Consider the following 20,702-nt stretch of genomic DNA (forward strand, 5'->3'; position numbering starts at 1 on the left):
TGGGCTTGATTGTGACTTGACTGATGTTTGAGCCAGAGACAGAACGAGTGAGAATGACTGACTCAATAGCTCAGTGGTTACAGCATTTGTTGGGAGACCCAAGTTCATGTCCCTGCTCTAATGCTTATTTATACACAGTGGAACATCTTCAACAGGAGAGCTTGAAAGACACGTGCAGTGGGATACCTTATACAGCCCAGTGGGTAAGGCACTTACCTGGGTGGAGGGAAGCCTAGATTCAAATCCTTGCTCCACATTAGGCAGATGGTGAGTCCTCTGACCAGTAGGGTATTGGGTAAAAGGGGGCATGGTCTTCTCCTTGAGTTTCTTTAAAACAAAAATGGGGGAGCTTAGGCACATAACTCCAGGAGAGTGCAACTGTGAATCCCGAGCAGCGGGAGGTGCCTTCCTCTGACCCAGACTTAGATCTGATCTACACTATAGACTTACAGTGGTATATCTACATTGCTCATGGGTGTGAAAAATCCACACGCCAGAGCGATGTAGTTATACTGACCTAACCCCCAGTGTAGGCAGCACTATGTCGGAGAGACAGCTTCTCCCATCAACATAGCTGCTGCTTCTCGGGTAGGTGGAATAACTATGCCAAAGGTGGAGAGCGTTTTCATTAAAGTGGTACAGCGGCGCTGAAGTCCTTCTATGGTGTGTGGTTTATAGTCTACACCCCTCTCCTCATTCTTTCCTATTATCTGGTTTTAAGCAGTGCCCCACTCAGCTTGATGGCTTTTGTTCCCTAACTCTTCCCATGCATTATATAGAGATCCTGGGTACCTAACTTGGCGCTGTGGATTCCATTAGCTGGCAGTGTGTCTAAACGTTAGGTGTTGCAACTCTGTGTCTAAGTCCTCTTTGAGGAACTAGCCTTCATTTGTTTAGTTGGCAGCACTTTTTGTGGCTGGAATTAAAGCTGATGTGTTCAGTTCCACAGCAAGACTTGAGCTCATATTCAACATTAACACTATAGGGGAATCCTCTTTGATAAGGACAATTGTCCTTCACTTCCTTAGTGAAGTGTTAACCCTGAGGTCCCTTCTGCTTGTGTCATTTGGTAGTACCTGGGGAAGTTAAAGTTGATAATACTGGTATTGTGCTCAACATTCCCCTTCCCAGTTAAACCAGTTCTTCTACAAGTGGTTGCTCATGTAGATTCTATTCTAGGTGTGTACACACCCACGTGTGTGGTCATCGGTGATTTTTGCCTTAGCGGTATCCGTAGGGTCGGCTGTGGCACCCCCTTGAGTGCAGTGCTCATGTGTCGGTATATCAGGCGCCGCCGGCCCTTCACTCTCTCAGTTCCTTCTTACCGCCCGCGGTGGTCAGTCGGAATGCCTTTCCTTGCATAGCAAGGGCTAGCAGTTTCGTCTCTTCCGATTTTGAGCCTTAGGACCGTGTAAATAGTTTGTTTATAGTAGTTAATTAATTGTTAAGTGTAATTAGAAGTTAGAGTTCCACTGGGGACTTTGCCCCAGGTCTCCGGGGTTTAAGCCCTACTCAGACTGCAACAGGCCTATGCCTGTTAGTGACCCCCACAGCAGTTGCCTCAAGTGCTTGGGGAAATGAAATGTGAAGGACAAGTGTCGTATCTATAAAAACTTTCAACCCAGGACCCAGAAAGAATGTGATGTACTTTGAGGACTCCCCCCATGGAGGCTGCTCTCCGACCAGCTTCTGAGCTGTCCCGACTGGACTCTACCCCTAGTACCTGGGTCGCAGTGCGTAGCGCACCCCTGGCACCAAGTTCCGCCCGGCACCAATACCCAGAAAGACAACCAAGAAACACGGCTTCCCGGCACTGAGCAAGAAAAGCCATGGGGTATTGGACAAAGGACCCAGCTCTGGCCGGCCACCCACCCACACCTGAGCCATGTGGACATGCTTCCAGTCGAGGCCCATAGTCCCTCAAAGGATCCAATGCCAACTCCCGGGAGCAGTAGGGGACCCAGACTTGTGGCAGGGTCGACGCCTTCCCAGGCTCTCCCAGCGCCTAAAGAGCAGAGGCCTCTACCAGTGCTGCTGGCTCCATGTGTGCCGCAGGAAGCAGCAAAGGCTCCCTACTAGAGCAATCCAGCCACAAGACACCCCAAAGGGCAGTTGAACACCGCTGATCTCCTATGCCGAGGCAGTGCTTTCCAACTCTGAGCTGCAGATCTCCAGCTTCACAGCCCAGATCCTCAGGGGCTCATCGTAGATCACTGGCACAGCGTTGGCTGTCTCCGCACTCTCGATGCAGGTTGCCTAGAGGGAGGTGCTGGTCTCCATATTACCAGCATCTTTCAGCCTCCCACCGATCATATTTCTGTCATGATACTGGTCGCCCCAGCACCGGGCTTCCTATTCGAAGTGCCAGTCTCCAGTGGTGATGGTCAGCCAACAAATGCAGGCATCGACAGCTCCACCATGGTCACCGGAAGGGCATTGTTCTGTCATGGAAGGGCAGTTTAGCTCCTTGCCAAAGCATCACCGGAGTGATTGGGCACTGGCAGCTGTGTCGACTTCTACAGCACTGCCTTTGCAGCATGACCAGTGGCCCTATTGGAGTGCATGGGGCATGCCTGTGATGCCGATGCCCCTTTCGCACCACTCGTCGGCCACCACCTTGGAGCAATAGTTGACGGCATCGGGCTCAGTGCGAGAAATGTGCTCGGAGGTCGGGGTAGAGGAGCCAGTGCCCACGCCAAAACAATGATGCTCCGGGCCTCCCCAGGTGGTAAAATCATTGTCCTCATCCCTAGATGAGGCGGTGGCGGGACCCTCGAGGGCCAGCCCACTGCACGAAGAGAACACCAGGCCCTGCTTCGACGGGTGGCCGAGAACTTGGGCCTACAGGTGGAGGAGATGGCCGAGCAGGCGGACACCTTATTCAATGTGCTCTCAGCCTCTACCTGTGTTGCACTACTAATGCATGATGGGGTCCTGAAAATTGCCACGGCCCTCTAGCAAACTCCATTATCCATCCCTCCCACCTCCAAAAGGATTGAAAAGGAGGAGAGTTACCGTGGCAGCAAGATGCTCTCTTCAAATGGCATAGGACGGGCTGACTCGGCAGCTAGGGTGGTCACATCAGCGGTAGTCATGAGGCAAAGCTCCTAGCTTCAGACCGTTAGATTGCGGTCTGCATTTCTTGGGAGAAACCAAGACCTCCCATTTGCTGGACTCTTTGCAGAGCAGACAGATGCAAGGCTGCATGGGTTGAAGGACACTCGGTCCACCCTTTGCTCACCGGGCATGCATACACCACAGTCTGCAAGGAAGCAGTTCTGGCCATCCCCATCACCAAGGCCTTGGCAGCCTTGACAGGGGTGTGCAAGGAGAAAGGATAGAGACAGGAGCTTTGGTTGTCACTGCTTTTCCTCCTCCTGCTCACCCACGCAGCCCAGGCCAGCAAAGCATGCAGGAGGCCAGAAGCGCTCATTTTGAGGGTGCGCTCGAGAGCAACACCCCAATCATCCCCCCGGATCCACTTGGTTCTTTCCTCAACTGTCTCCGTCCCTACCATTCAGCCTGGTTCGCGGGTCACCTCGGACCGCTGGATGCTAGAAATAGTATCTTGAGGCTACATGTTGCAATTCTCGGATGCCCCTCCCTCCTACGCCCTCTCTTCCCCGTCCCTCTTCAGGGACCCTTCTCATGAGCAACACCTCATTCAGGAGGTTGAGAACCTACTTCACCTGGGGGCAGTGGAGGAGGTCCTTTGGAACAAGGAGAGAAAGGGGTTCTACTCTTGCTACTTCCTGATCCCGAAAGCAAAAGGGGGCCTCAGGCCTATTCTAGACCTGTGACACCTCAACAAGTCTCTCATGAGGTTGAAGATTCGTATGGTCTCCTTGACCTCCCTCATTCCATCCCTGGATCTGCGAAACTGGTACGCCACCCTCGACTTGAAGGACGCTTATTTCCATGTTTCATGGTCACAGATGCTTCTTCCGTTCATGGTGGGCAGATACCATTTCCAGTTTATGGCGCTTCCCTTTGGCCTCTCATCAGCCCCAAGGGTGTTCACAAAATGTATGGCACCCGTGGCCGCTTACCTGAGATGTCAAGGGGTCCAGGTCTTCCCGTATCTCGACGATTGGCTCATCAAGGGCAGATCTCCAGAATAAGTGCAGAGGAGCCTCGATCTGGTGCTCTCCACCTGCCGCAACCTGAGCCTGTAGATAAATGACAAAAAATCCGCCTTAAAGCCTGTGCAATGGGTAGAGTTCATTGGAGCAGTTCTCGACGCCACGTGGGCCAGAGCCATCCTTCTGGAGGCGTGTTTTCAGGCCGTGTCAGACCTGATATCCCATGTGAAAAACCACCCACTCACCACGGCTCACACCTGCCTGCGGTTGTTGGCCACATAGCTGCATGTACATACATAGTCAGCCATGCCTGGCTCTATCTCCAGCCTCTGCAAGGATGGCTGGTGTCGGGGTGCTGGATCACATCTGGTTGTCATGGAATGGTGGTTGGACCCCGGGTCAGTGTTGGAGGGAGCTCCCTTTGTGGCCCTGTCCCCGTCAGTGACCTTGGTCTCCAATGCTTCAGACCTGGGCAAGCTCAGCACGCAGGGACGATCTGGCCCTCCGTATCAACGTCAGGGAGCTCAGAGTAGTTCACCTGGCTTGCCAGGCTTTCTTGCTCCATTTGAAGGGCAAGGTAGTGCAGGTCCTGATGAACAATACTGCCACGATGTATTACATCAACGGGCAGGGTGTAGCCAGGTTGTTAGCCTTTTGCCAAGAAGCTCTCCGCCTTTGGGGCTTTTGTGTGCGACATGCCATTCATCTGGTAGCCATGCACCTGCCCGGGACCAGGAACGTATTAGCAGATCACCTAAGCAGGACCTTCTCATCTCACCACGAGTGATCACTCCATCCAGCAGTAGTTAGTACAACCTTCCAGAGGTGGGGGACTCCCTAGGTGGACTTGTTCGTGTCCAGGCAGAACAGGAAGTGCCATGTGTTTTGTTCGACATAGGGGAGGGACAGGGGCTCTGTCAGATGCCTTTCTCATCCTGTGGTCGGGGCCTCTGATGTACGCCCTCCCACCAGCGCCATTGATTCATAGAGTCCTCATAAAGATCAGACAGGACAGGGCGAAAGTTATCCTAATAGCCCCCGCGTGGCCTCACCAGCACTGGTTCAGCACGCTGCTGGACCTTTCGCTAGCTGCCCCGCTGGCCAGATCTGCTGTCCCAGAACCAAGACACACCTCTGCACCTAAACGTGGTGGCGCTACACTTGATAGCATGATTGCTGCGTAGCTAAATGGGAATGCTTGGCCTGCGTTCAGTAGGTCTTGTTTGGTAGCAGGAAACCCTCCACCAGAGCGACTTTCCTGGCCAAGTGGAAAAGGTTCCCATGCTGGAGCTCAGAATGGCATATCCGGGCTGAGCAGGCCTCACTGCAGGAGATCCTGGATTATTTTCTGCACCTCAACTCCAAGGTTTGTACCTGTCATTGATCAGTGTCCATCTGGCCACTATTTTGGCTTTCCACCCTCCATTCCAAGGCAGGTCGGTCTTCGCTCGTGACATGACGGCACAGTTTTTGAAAGGTCTGAAGCGTCTCTACCCGCATGTCTGGGATCCCATCCCTCCCTGGGACCTGAACTTCATGCTGTCGAGGCTCATGGGGCCTCCCTTCGAGCCTCTGGCTTCCTGCTTTTCTCCTGGAAGATTTTGTTCCTGGTTGTGATAATGTCAGCCTGCAGAGTGACCGAGATCAGGGCACTTACTTCAGAACCACACTATATGGTATTCTACAAGGATACGGTCCAGCTGCGACCGCATCTGGTATTTCTGCACAAGGTAGTTTCCCTGTTTCATACTGGCCAGGACATATACTTAACTGTCTTCTTTTCAAAGCCTCATACGTCAGACGAGGAACGCAGGCTGCATGCCCTGGATGTCAGGAGGGCGCTGGTCTTCTATATAGCAAGGACAAAGCCGTTCCATAAGTCGACACAATTGTTTGTTGTGGTGGCAGACAGAATGAAGAGTCACCCGATGTCTACTCAAAGGATTTTGTCCTGGATCACTGCCTGCACCCGATACTGCTATGAGAAGGCAAAAGCGCTTCCGCTGGCAATCATGATGGCACACTTGACTAGGGTACAGGCATCATCAGCGGCCTTCCTGGTGCAGGTTCCAATCCAGGAGATCTGTAGGGCCGCTACCTGGTCATTTGTCCACACCTTCGCATCTCCTTGTGCACTTACCCAACAAGCTCGAGATGACGCTGGCTTTGGCAGAGCAGTGCTGCAAACTGCATGACCATGAACTCCAAGCCCACCTTCGTGGACCCTGCTTGTAAGTCACCTAGAATGGAATCAACATGAGCAAGCACCCGAAGAAGAAAAATTTTTTGTAACTGTTGTTCTTTGAGATGTGTTGCTCATTTCCATTCCATTATCCGCCCTCCTACCCTTCTGTCGGAGTTTCCGGCAAGAAGGAACTGAGAGGGCATAGGGCTGGCAGTGCCTGAAATACTGACGCATGAGCGCGACACTCAAGGGGGCGCCATAGCCAGCCCTACGGATACCGCTAAAGCAAAAACTCCAACGGCCACGCAGGTAGGCATGCGCACACACCTAGAATGAAATGGACATGAGCAACACATCTCGAAGAATGACAGTTACGAAAAGGTAGGAAACCATTTTTTCTAATGTTAATGGCTGAGCTACTATATTTGCTTACACAATCACAGCCCTGCTGATATTTAACTCTGTGCACAGTGTTTTGAGGTACCTTGAACCAGATACTGTGCTCAACTCTGTCCCCATTGCATTGCACTGCATTGCTCTGGCAGTGCAAAGAGCGTGGAATCTGGCCACAGTTTCCCTGCTGGGATTCTCCCCATAAGACACATGAACACCTACAGCACGATCCACACTGACTATAACATATCAAAGAACCACAGTTACTGTAGAATAAGTAAACATTCTTTTCATTTACAGTATACACAAATGGTTTCTATTTAAGAGACCTCTTCTTAAAGATTTTTAACTGTCTGGACTTCTGGCTTTATTCTGTGCATCTTTTTTATTTTTATTTTTTTCTCTCCTGATTCCTGAGTGTCCTGTTTTCTTCTGTATTTTCACCAATATTTATCAACATAATATTTTTTCCATTGTGTCATTTTAGGTATACATCAAAGTGATAGACACAAATGACCACAGGCCTCAGTTTTCCACCTCAAAATATGAAGTCATTATACCGGAGGACACGGTGCCAGAGACAGAAATTTTGCAAGTCAGTGCCACTGACAGGGACGAGAAGAATAAACTAATTTATACAATGCAGAGTAGCATTGATCCCATCAGTCTCAAGAAATTTCGTTTGGATCCTGCAACGGGCTCTCTTTATACATCTGAAAAATTGGATCATGAGGCCATCCACCAACATATACTTACAGTGATGGTAAACAAGCATACCTGTTATTCTGCAACAGCTAACATGATTACCTTTTTCACATTACAGTTAGTATGCTTTTGATAGGTCCTGATCTTGGAGAAATTTACAAATGTGTTTTACTTTACACTCTTTGAGTAGTCCCATTTATTTAAATGGTAAGGTTCGAGGCCTAAATTCGTAATAGTTCTCTCAGAAGTTGGATTAGTAGTTGTATTAATAAAGTTTGGTGCTACTGATTAATAATGTGTTCATTGTTTTAGGTACGAGATCAAGATGTTCCTGTCAAACGCAACTTTGCTAGAATTGTCATTAATGTTAGTGACACAAATGATCACGCGCCGTGGTTCACCAGCTCTCCCTATGAAGGACGGGTATATGAGTCAGCAGCTGTTGGGTCAGCGGTACTCCAAGTAACAGCATTAGACAAAGACAAAGGGAAAAATGCAGAAATTGTGTACTCTATTGAATCAGGTATATCCACAGTCTCATAAGTCTTCTATATAGTTTAAAATTTACTTTGTTTGGTCATAGTTAGCTTAAAATGTAAGTATGTAAAAATAAGCCATTATAAAATCAAAGGCCAATATAAATGTTTCTATAATGTTTTTTTAAAAAAACTATAAATTCAAGTGGACATATTATTACATCCTAAACATTATTTCATTTGGCTATTGCTTGAGAACCTCAAAGTGAAAATGACTAGGAACCAAATAGAAATAAATGTGAAACTGATTCATCTGTTTTTGTTCTCCTAGTGGAGAAAATTGAAAAAAAGTTACCCTTAAAAGAACATAAATATTATAATTAGTGAAAAGTAAATGGAATCTAGGATTTGGCCACTTATTTTTAACCTCATAGTATCTCTTTAATACATTACTTTTCCATTCTGTTAATTAATTACACTTGATTTCTTAGCATTAGAACATGAGGTCTTCCATTTATCCACAAAGTAGTGACAATATGGACAGCATCCCATACCTGACTCACCAGTGTTTCTCATCCCTTACATGGAGAGATCATTGGTTGTGACAGTTCACTTTTCATGCTTCTTCATTCCAATGCCTGTCTTGTTGGCGTCTCTCCTAAGGTGCCCACAAGTGGCAATGATAGTAGCTTTAAGAAGTGAATAAATACCACAGGAACCAGACTGAAATCACTAACTCATTTTATTTGGACTACCAAGCATCCACCAGTCGGTAATGACTTTTGGTCACACCAGTAAATTATATATGAATAGCTCCATATCCCCTTGCCAAGCACCTGAACTATCCGACCACACATGCTGCAAAATGAACGTGCTCTGCATTTATGTTAGCAATAAAAAAAACCCACCATTGTAAATGGAGTTAAATTATTTTCTAGCTTTACAAAATGTTATAAAACAAAAGTCAGTATCAAGCATCTGAAACTTTATTAAAAAGTATAACAAATACACAAACTATGTGATCATTAATGCAAAATTATATCTTATGATTTGTCCCAACCATTAAAGCATTTTTAAACCATACAGATTCATTATTATAATTAAAAAAAAGATTTCTATTGCTGAAATTTCATTCAAATATGTAAACCATTGCAACTATAATATAATACATGCTTTTTTTTCATAATTTTTTAAATAAATTTGATTATGATGCTCTAAGGAGGAAAATGAGTAAACATGATAAATTCCTTTAAATGTATCAGTTGTTTTATATTATTTGTATAAATATTACACATTTCCTAAGGTAATATGTAAGTGTTCATGAAACTCTATTCTTGACTTACCTAGATCAACAGTGCATTCCATTTTATGATGCCAAAGTATTTCAAGAAAAGAGTTTGAGCATTCTCTCTCTTTTTTCATCCCTTCCTCCCCTCTTCCCCCCCTCCCCCCATCTCTCCAGATTTTTGTGGGAGTAAATGTTAAACTTTATCTTTCTTAGCTTAGTTTTTTATAGACTTGTCAACTACTGGGAAGTTAAAGCATTATGGTTGATGTCCTAAGCATATGGAATGAACATTCTTTAAATGCTTGTAATGGCTGATGGGATTTGTAATGGGATATTCTAAGAACGCCACTGTGCTTAGAGCCTTAGCTAACAGAAAAGAAAATATCAACTGCCCACTCATCTGCATAATTCAAACATTTTAAATAAAATATTTCCCTGTTCAGAACATGGTTTTAGTAATATTTGCTATATTTGCTCTGTAATTAAACTTTTGAGGAACCACAAATTCTAGTCTAATTCAGTACATGTTTTTGAAATCTTACAGGCTGCAAAATCCATTACAATTTCTTTTACTTGTAAAAGGCTTATTCATAACTACTTGTTTTCAACTGTTATATATCAAATTGCAGCTGGTAAAATTCAGAAAGCACAGAGTATAGCCCATTAATTAGTAGCAATTTAGGGGGGGAAATGTTTGCTCTAGTTCTCTCTCTGTTGCCTCTCTATTCCATGCCTTCATCACTGCATTCCGTCTTTGCCAGTCTCCTGTTGCAGTCTTAGTTTATTCCCATGTCATTTGGATAGCTTTCAATTCTGCTTCTGTTGTGTATTTCCATGTTCTGCTTCTATTGTGTGTTCTTTGGTCTGCCTCATCACCTCTTCTCCTAGAGGTTGCAGTCCAATGCCTGTCTTATGTTATTTGGGTCTTTCATCCATGCAAGTCCTACCCATCTCCCTTTTGTTCCATAATTTCCTGGCCTATCGCTTTCTGTTTCATTCTCCTCCAGAGTTTTTCATTTGTAATTTTTTTTTCCCTGGCCATCTGATTTTGAGGATTTGTCTAAAGCAGCTGTTTATGAAAACTTGGAATTTAGATAGTAAGGTCTTAATAAGACCAAGTTTCAGTGCCATATAGTAAGGCCAACTTTACAATAGTGTTAAATATTCAAAATTTAGTTTGGAAGGCAAGGTTTCTGTTTCTCTTAGCTCAGCTTAAGAGTTGCACAGGCTTTACTAGCTCTTGCTATTTTGCTTTAATTTCTTCATCTGTTTCACTTGTTGTACTTAAAATGCTTCCAAAATATGCGAAATATCAGACCTCCTCTTTGTCAGTCTCAGAAAGCATTATTGGTGTTTCTTGTTGTGTGTTGATTCTCATGGTTTTTGTTTCCTTGGTGCTGATTTTCAACCTTGGAGATCATTTGTTTTGGTTTGCATGTAAAATCCTGTGGGTATGGGATAGCAAGTTGAGGTCATCTGCAAAATCAAGGTCCTTTAACTTCTGTGTGAAATTCTGTTGTATGCCTCTGATTGTTCTGTGGTCTTTCTCATTACGCAGTTCACTACTAATAAAAAGAGCGTGGGTGACGTAAGATATCCTGTTTGACACCTGTAGTAACCTCAAATAGCTTGGTCAGTTCACTGTTGTGTATTAGTTGGCATGTCATATGTTCATAGCTGTTCTGAATGATGTTCATCGATTACTGAGGAATTCCATAGTGTCTAATTCACTAAGGAATCTTTAATTTAAATCATTACTTTTAAAGGACATTTGAATTAACAGTTAATTGAGATGCACTTGAGACACATTAAAAACACTGTTTTTTTTCCCCACAAACGAGGCAATTAATTTTAATTCCTGAAATATAACTGTTATGCTACTAACCTGAGTTCCTAAATATATTTTTTGTGTTTAATGGCTTCTTTGATTTGATTGACTGTGAGCTCATTAAGAAGATTGATTTAAAGAAGGAACATCACCAGTAATTTTTTAAGGTTATAGAAAACTTGGCATATTTTAATACAGTCTACATTTCTGCATTTTATTTTAGGCCTGGACAACTATTCCAGTTATGTTAAGGCAAAGTATCTTAGAGTAAAACAAAAGTTAATACTAACAGTTCTTTATAGGAAAATTCCAGATGACTAGAAATTGTTTTGGAACAAAATTAAGAAACATTAATACCTCCCTTGCTTCTCAACATGTACTCATTCTTTTAGTTTATGGCCAGTTGGGCACAGACTCTTAACTTTTGTACATGTATCTTTGTCTCTTTCATTGTTAACTTTTTTTTTTTTTTTCTCTCTGCAGGGAATATTGGAAATTCTTTTACTATAGATCCCATCTTGGGCACTATTAGCATTGCAAAAGAACTAGATTGTAGTAACCAAGGAGAGTACAATGTGATGGTGAAAGCTACCGATAAAGGAAATCCTCCAATGAGTGAAATAACTTCAGTGCTTATCTTTGTCACAATTTCTGATAATGCCTCACCAAAATTCACACTGAAGGAATATTCTACAGAAGTCACTGAAGGTGCCAGCATTGGTAGTTTTGTTGGAATGGTTACTGCGTATAGTCAGTCTTCTGTAGTTTATCAGATAAAAGATGGTAATGTAGGTGATGCCTTTGATATCAATCCAAACTCAGGTGTCATCACCTCTAAGAAGACACTTGATTTTGAAACTTTGTCTTTTTACATGATAACTGTTCAAGGAACCAACATGGCTGGGTTGTCTACTAATACAACTGTTTTGGTGCATATTCGGGATGAGAATGACAACTCACCAGTTTTTATGCAGGCAGAATACACAGGACTCATCAGTGAATCAGCTTCAATTAACAGTGTAGTTCTAACTGACAAGAATGTCCCATTAGTAATTCGAGCTACAGATGCTGATAAAGAATCAAATGCTTTGCTGGTTTATCAAATTGTTGAACCATCTGTGCACAAGTATTTTGCCATTGATTCTAGCACTGGTGCCATTCGTACCATAATGAGTTTGGACTACGAAGAGACAAACATTTTCCAGTTTTCAGTACAAGTACATGATATGGGGACACCACGTTTATGTGCAGAATATGCAGCTAATGTTACTATTTATGTAATTGATATCAACGATTGTCCTCCTGTGTTTTCAAAAGATTTGTATGAGGCATCTCTTTTGGTGCCTACATATAAAAGAGTGACAGTCATCACTGTAAATGCTACAGATGCTGATTCAAGAGCTTTTTCACAACTAATTTATTCTGTCACTGAAGGTAACATTGGAGACAAATTTTCAATAGATCCCAAGACTGGAACTATAACTGTACAAAATACAAGTCAGTTAAGAAGCAGATATGAATTAACAGTCAGAGCATCTGATGGGAGATTTGCAAGCACTACATCTGTAAAAATTAATGTGAAGGAAAGCAAAGCAAGTCAACTCAAGTTCACACAGAGTTCCTACTCTGCAGTAGTGCGAGAGAATTCCACTGAGGCGAAAACAATAGCTGTCATTACTGCTGTAGGGAATCAAATAAATGAGCCTTTGTTTTATCATATTCTAAATCCAGACAGTAGATTTAAAATCAGCTACACTTCAGGAGTACTTTCAACCACAGGAATACCATTTGATCGAGAACAACAAGAATCTTTTGATATAGTGGTAGAAGTGACAGAGGAGCATAAACCATCAGTAGTTGCACATGTTGTGGTGAAGGTCACTATAGAAGACGTAAATGATAACGGTCCAGTTTTTGTCAATCTTCCATATTATGCTGCTGTTAAAGTAGACACTGAAGTGGGCCACATTATTCGACGTGTTACAGCAGTAGATAAAGATATAGGGAGTAATGGAGAGGTACGCTATTACCTTAAAGACCATCATGAACACTTCCATATTGGGCCCACTGGCGAAATCACACTCAAGAGACAGTTTGAACCAGACACGCTAAATAAGGAATATCTTGTCACAGTGGTGGCAAAAGATGGAGGAGAACCAAGTTTTTCTGCTGAAGTTACAGTCCCAATCACTGTTATGAATAAAGCCATGCCAGTTTTTGAAAAGCCTTTCTATAGCGCTGAGATACCTGAAAACATCCAGTTGCATAGCCCTGTTGTCCATGTACAAGCAAACAGCCCAGAAGGACTTAAGGTGTTTTATAGTATCACAGATGGAGATCCTTTCAATCAGTTTACTATCAACTTCAATACTGGAGTTATAATTGTTGTTGCCACTCTAGATTTTGAGTCCCATCCTGCTTATAAACTGAGCATACGAGCAACTGACTCTCTAACTGGGGCTCACGCTGAGGTGTTTGTAGATATAATAGTGGAAGATATAAATGATAATCATCCTCTATTTACAAAGCTATCTTATACTGCAATCCTTTCTGAGGCATCTGTAATTGGAACATCTGTTGTACAAGTTAGTGCTACAGATGCTGATTCTGGAACAAACAGAAGGATTTCCTATCACTTGGTTGAGAATAATAGCAAGACTCACGAGTATTTCCACATAGATAGCAGCAGTGGGCTCATTCTGACAGCAAGAATTTTGGATTATGAACATATCCAGCAACACAAATTACTAGTAAGGGCAGTAGATGGTGGAATGCCCCCATTGAGCAGTGACATTATTGTAACTGTCAATATAACTGACCTCAATGATAACCCACCGTTATTTAACCAACTGCTTTATGAGGCTAAAATTAGTGAACTGGCTCCCCATGGACATTTTGTAACCTGTGTAAAAGCCTCAGATGCAGACAATTCAGATGTAAACAAACTGGAATATTCAATTCTGACAGGCAATGATCACATGAATTTTGTAATTAATAGCAAAACTGGCATCATCTCCATCTCAAACCCACGCAAACAGACCCTGAAGCGTCTTTACAATCTTAATGTGTCTGTGTCTGATGGGGTCTTTAGAAGTTCAGCTCAGGTACAGATAACTGTTACTGGAGCCAATTTGCATAGCCCTGTTTTCAGTCAGAATGAGTACGAAGTGGAACTAGCTGAAAATGCTCCATTGCATACCTTGGTGACTGAAGTTAAAGTGACAGATGAAGATTCTGGGGCTTACGGCCAAATCAGTTATCATATTGTAAATGACTTTGCCAAAGATAGATTTTATACTAATGAGAGAGGTCAAATATTTACCTCTGAAAAGCTTGACCGTGAAACACAAACAGAAAAAGTAACTTCTATTAGTTTAATGGCCAAGGATGCTGGAGGAAAAGTTGCTTTTTGCAATGTTAATGTGATACTTACAGATGATAATGATAATGCCCCTCAATTCCGAGCAACAGAGTATGAAGTGAATATTGGATCTAATGTTCCAAGAGGAACATTTATCACTAAAGTTTTGGCATCTGATGCTGATGAGGGTACAAATGCAGACATTACATATGCCATTGAAGCAGAGTCTGAAAGTGTCAACGAGAATTTGGAAATTGATCCTTTGTCTGGTGTAATTACTACAAAAGAAAGCTTAATTGGTTTAGAAAATGAGTTTCTGACTTTCTTTGTTAAAGCCCGGGACGGTGGATCCCCCCCAAAACAATCAGTGGTTCCTATCTATATTAGAATACTCCCACCAGAAGTGACTCTTCCCAAATTTGCAGAGCCATTTTATTCTTATACTGTTTCCGAGGACATTCCTATTGGAGCTGAGATTGATGTTATACATGCAGAGCATAATCAAACATTAGTATACACTCTAGTTAAAGGGAACACTCCTGAAAGCAATAGGGATGAATGCTTTGTTATTGACCGACACAATGGAAGATTGAAACTTGAGAAGAGTCTTGATCATGAGACAACTAAGTGGTATCAGTTTGCAGTGCTAGCACATTATACAAATGACAGTTATAATGTTGTTTCCTCGGTAGATATAAGCATTCAGATAAAAGATGCAAATGACAATAAACCAATTTTGGAGTCCAGTCCATATGAAGCATTCATTGTGGAAAACATGCCAAGTGGAACGAGAGTCATCCAAGTGAAAGCAACTGACTTGGATTCAGGACTCAATGGGCAGGTTACATATAGCTTAGATCCATCACAAGAACCGGAAATCACAGAGTCTTTTGCCATAAACATGGAAACAGGTTGGATTACCACCCTCAAAGCGCTTGACCATGAGAAACGGGATAAGTACAAAATTACAGTGGTTGCATCTGATCGTGGTGAAAAAATTCAGTGGTCTTCTATGACAGTGGTTGAAGTTACCGTTACAGATGTGAATGACAATCCTCCACGCTTTACTGCGGAGATATACAAAGGGACAGTTAGTGAAGATGATCCACCTGGTGGTGTGGTTGCTATCTTAAGTACCACTGATGCTGATACAGAAGAATCTAACAGACAAGTCACCTATTATGTTACAGGTAAACATTTTAAAATGTTTAATATTAACTTGATTTATAAAACTAGAATGAAGTGAGGTAACTCTTACGCTTTAAAAAGATTACAAAATATTAGAAATGGGTCATCTGTGACAAGCCATTTTTTGAATTTTTAAAATTTTTCAGAAGCCATCAAGATGCATCATTTTTCTTTTACTTACCTTGTTTAAAAATGGTTTAATTAGAATTCATTTGGTCTTTGTGATATTTATATCTACAGGAGGAGATAGTTAGACTAAAATAAATAATGCAATGAAAAACAAAGCAAAAAAAATCCATAAGATAATAGATGGAACATAGTTTAAATTAATCTTCAGTAGATTTTTAAAATGTTTTTCTGTTTAGTGTAACTGTTTAAATATGTCATCCTCTGTAATGCTACATTAATCACCATGGCAACATTAATAGCAAATACTGAATGCACTTAAATTCTTTTTATGTGTATTTATATAAGACCCGAGTTAAAATGCTACTTTTACCCCCCCCCCCCCGAAAAAAACAAGATTTTTTTTTTTATATATATAGAAAGCCATGAGGTGTGATTGTTGGGGGTTTTTTAGATTTTTCTTTTCTCCTAAAGAGTAGCATTATCTCTTTTTGCTTGAATGACATATTTTTGACTGTTTAGGAGGTGATCCCTTCGGACAGTTTGCAATTGAAAACATGCAGAATGAATGGAAAGTCTATGTCAGAAAACCTCTGGACAGGGAAGAAAAGGACAATTACCTTCTAAATATTACAGCTACTGATGGGACCTTTGCAACAAAAGCCGTGGTTGAGGTTAAAGTTCTAGATGCTAATGACAACAGTCCTGTTTGTGAAAAGGTAGGCTTAAATTTTACATGGGCAGCCATGTTCAGTGTATGTACACTTTCATTGTAAAATCTTCTTTATCTTAGGTGACCACTCAAGAGACTGACAAAAATTGGTTGCTTTATGGAAGTGACTTTCTAATAAATGTGGAGAAGAAATGTATTTTGGGCTACTAAGATAAAAGGTTGCCGAATAAGGGTAGTCTCTTGGGTAAATTTCACTATAATTCAAAAACTCATAGGGCTGACCCAGCGACCTACTCATAACTCAGTGTGCCACTATGCAGAGGATTGGAAGACTATGAATTGAATTTCAGTTCTTAAATTCCCATGTTAATGCAAGCATTGCAAAGATAAAGCAAGGAGAGAGAGCATGCTTTATGCTGCTGCCATGGCAGTGCATACTAACTGATTTCCATAGGAAGTGTGGCTCCAAAGAAGTCCAGTTACCTGCACTTGGCAGAATGATACTGCTGTACACATTCTAATAGAGGTGAAGTTAAAAAAGTGCTGTGCTCAGTGGTGCCTGAGCTATTCTTGATAGGAGTGGAAGGGTGGTACAGCCAGGGAAATTGCACTGTCAGAGTCCTAGAATTCTGTAATCCATATATGTCCTCAAGCCTGCTGACAAAGCCATCCTTTGCCACTTTTGATTCTCTGATAAAAAAAAAATGTACTTCTGCTATCTCACCGATGAGATCTCACCTATGTCTTTAAAGCCTTTTTGTGTTGTGTTTTTGTTTCTAACTGGAGACCTATAGGTCTTATGCTGTTTTATAAAAGGGGTGAATCAGTTCTTTGTAGGTCAGACCAGACCTGGGTAATATGACCTATCAGTAGCCCAAGATAGGAAGTTGAATGAAATTCACAACACCAACAGGTTTGGATATCAGGAAGTAATTAATCAGATGTTCAGGTGTTTGGAATTCTTGGCTGTGCCTTGGCACTCAGAATCCTCGAGTTTGTGAATGTCAGTAATAAATAATTATTTCACTGAATAATTTATTAATGGTGAGGCAATTAATTAGAAAATCACATCTTTATTATTTTCAGATGTTTCAACTTTCACATGTTCCAGAATCCTCTAAACTCAAGCAGATAATTTCATCTGTCCTTGTCCTCTTTTCCCTTCTCCATTAAGCATTGCTTCTCTAACACATTTTAATCTTTCAATGTTACTTTAAAACCTTTTAGGCTTTATACACTGATACTGTTCCAGAGGATGCCCTTCCTGGCAAACTGATCATGCAGGTCTCTGCTACAGACGCAGATATTCGTTCCAATGCAGAAATTACTTATACGCTGCATGGCATTGGAGCAGAAAAATTCAAGCTCAGTCCAGACACAGGTAAAATTCATAATATATAATTTTACATATAAAACTGCAGACACTGCCTTTTTAAAAAATATTTACAGCTAAATAAAACATATGTAAATGTTGATACTTAAATCAATCTGCATGCACAAAAACAAATGTTATTTATTTTTAAAATGTTAATTTAATGTTAAATTATTTTAGAGGAAAACAATAAATATTCAGTATGCGGAGAAGAAAAAAAGAAATGAACACACAATTAACTTGTGGAACTCCTAGCCAGGAGATTTTGTGAAGGCCGAGGGTATCAATTAGATACATTTAATGGATGATAGGTCCATCAAGATGGTTGGAGCACAACCCCATGCCTTGGGTGTCTCTAAACTTCTGGCTGCCAGAAAATGGGACTGAACAACGGGGGATGGATCACTTGATAATTTCCCTGTCCTGTTCATTCCCTCTGAAGCATCTGGTACTGGCCAATGTTGGAAGACAGAATATTGGGCTAAATGGACTATTGATCTGACACAGTATGGTCATTCTTATGTTCTTTAAAAATATAAAACACCTTGAAGCCAAAAGTCAGGCTTCTTTAATTGCTATCAGACATCTATGCCAAAGAAGTTCAGAATAAAAGGATACCTTAAATATTGTTCTTTTTCATATTTAATGTATTGGTTACTAGCCATAGCTTTTGACCTGAAAAGTAGCAAGTTTCATTTCAGTCATATTCTGGTGGCCAACCATCTGGATGGATCTAAATCTTGCTGTACACATAGAGAATAGTGCAAAAGGGAAGTCCGGTGTTCTCAAAGCTTTGCAGCTTGGGCAGGGAATTAAATGGAATGAGTGAACCAGAACCACCCCAGACTTGCTTGGAAGCATTAAGTGAGTGGTCTGCACCCCATCACACTCTTATTGGTTGGTTTTCATGCCACTCAGAGCTACTTAAGCAAGAGTTAGGTCAAGCTGGACCACTTTGAGGTCCTAAGCATCCCACTCTCCAGACCAATGCAATGCAGGGTGCAGAAGCAAAGGGTAACAAAAATAAAGCAAAATAAATGGTGGAGCCATAGGGAGGGAGCCAAGGGTAGGTTTCCCATGCAAGGATTGCAACTTAATGGCCTGAGAGTGGAGCTTGTGGATTTCCTAGGGGTTTGGGCAAAGGGGAGGTCTTCCCTACCAAATCACTGGCACAAACCTCTCATTTTTGGTTTTACTACATAATGAAGCTGCCGCCTTCCTTCACCCCAAACCATTTGTAACCTTCACATGACCATCTCTCCCTTTCCTCACTCCACGGATAATATGTCATACATTTTCTTCTAACTTTGCATTTAATTAAAACAAGGATTCAAACAGTTCTTTTATTTAAAATGTTTGTTTTCAAATAATGCACCATGCACTATCGTGTATGTGTAGGCATAGATGTATATGTTCTGTGTTATGTGTGCTGCACATTTGGTCAATTTCAATTGCAGAGGGATTTTTTAGAAAGCAAAAGGTTTCCGTGTTTAACGTTTATAAGTTGAAAAGACAGCCATTTACACGTTTTGCCCAATATGGGGCTCATTAGTGTGTTACAGCTGTTGTCTCAGCCATTGACAAAATTATCCTCAAAAGGAAAATGGTTATTTAGCTTTTGTGACTAAAAAAGAAGAAAGATTTGATAAAAACATCATGGTACAAATCATTATGGGATACTTTATTCTGGGGACTCAAGTAAGTTAATTTATTTTACATCTGTTTTTCTGTTTATAGGTGAACTGAAAACATTAGCACCACTTGATCGTGAGCAGCAAGCAGTTTATAATCTTTTAGTCAAGGCCATAGATGGAGGAGGAAGATTCTGCAAGGCTCATGTTATTCTCACTCTAGAAGATGTAAATGATAATGCCCCAGAGTTTACAGCTGATCCTTACTCCATTACAGTGTTTGAAAACACTGAGCCTAAAACACTATTGACAAGAGTGCAGGCTACAGATGCAGATGCAGGTACATATTACTTAACTATATTTACTAATTATAGTAATAGTTTGCTAGTGGAGACTTAGATGTGTCTTTCAGTGGGACTTGCAGGCACTTAGTACTTCTCAGGATCAGGTCGCCAAATGATATGTTTAGGTCTAGTAAATTCGATACAGTTTTCATCTTAGTAGCTTTGAAAGTATGTACTGTATCTAGTGCTAGGCAGGATATAGTTTTCACACTGCAAAAAAATTTGAAACGTCAAACATTTTTCCCATTACACTGCTCTACAGCCAAAATGCTTCTGAAATAAATGTAGTCAAACTTTAATAATTCTGGGTCACTGAGAACGAAAATGATGCTTAAAATTGTCGATTGGCTCTAGTTTTCAAGATATGCTATTGGGTCAGTATATACGACTCTTGACTTGGGAATGGCGGAGGATAAGTGAGTTATAAAGGGAAGGGATCTCAATTTAAACCAGAAATGACTAAAATACATCTTTGACTGGATCTATGAATAAATCTATGACTGGGTTTGGACAGTACTTGCTTTTTAGGCAAAACAATGAATGATGCAATCTGAAGCTGGTATTGCGTCATACATGATATGAATTGCATCATGTTATTCCTAGAAGTCATGGATGATGCAATCATAACAAAGCTTACATCACTCTGCTGAACAAATTGCCCCATATCAGCTCTAGAAATCATACAGTGTCGTGCTCTCTTATTTGTCAGGGTTTGATTTTGCAAAGGGACACATTTCTGTTTCGCCAAAGTGAGCAGAGATGCCTCGTACTTGTGTGAACAGTGCAGATAACTTCTGCTATGTTTGTGGTGAAGTGACTTTTGCATCACAAAAGCACAGTATAACCACTGTGGTTAAGAAAGCCTATCACCTTTATTTTGGCTGCAAAATTGGAGATCAGGACAAGAGGTGGGCCCCACACATATGCTGCAACACTTGTGCAACAAATCTTCGACAGTGGTTGAACAGGAAAAGGAAATCTATGCCTTTTGCAGTGCCAATGATTTGGAGAGAGCCAACAGATCATACCAACAATTGTTACTTCTGCATG

At 41.8% G+C, this 20,702-nt stretch overlaps 1 protein-coding gene across 4 annotated transcripts in view; it reads left to right on the forward strand.

The window, feature by feature from the left end:
• The window catches only part of FAT1 (FAT atypical cadherin 1), a 168,288-nt gene that overhangs the window by 116,923 nt on the left and 30,663 nt on the right, over positions 1-20,702 (forward strand). For all 4 annotated transcript variants that reach the window (XM_054031029.1, XM_054031028.1, XM_054031030.1 and 1 more), the window contains exons 8-13: positions 7,148-7,423; positions 7,678-7,888; positions 11,441-15,508; positions 16,155-16,351; positions 17,533-17,686; positions 19,415-19,648. In XM_054031029.1, coding sequence (XP_053887004.1) covers positions 7,148-7,423; positions 7,678-7,888; positions 11,441-15,508; positions 16,155-16,351; positions 17,533-17,686; positions 19,415-19,648 — 5,140 coding nt within the window. The remainder of the gene's footprint in view (positions 1-7,147; positions 7,424-7,677; positions 7,889-11,440; positions 15,509-16,154; positions 16,352-17,532; positions 17,687-19,414; positions 19,649-20,702) is intronic.

This window comes from Malaclemys terrapin, chromosome 5 (genome assembly GCF_027887155.1).
Source record: "Malaclemys terrapin pileata isolate rMalTer1 chromosome 5, rMalTer1.hap1, whole genome shotgun sequence".
Classification (NCBI taxonomy): domain Eukaryota; kingdom Metazoa; phylum Chordata; order Testudines; family Emydidae; genus Malaclemys; species Malaclemys terrapin.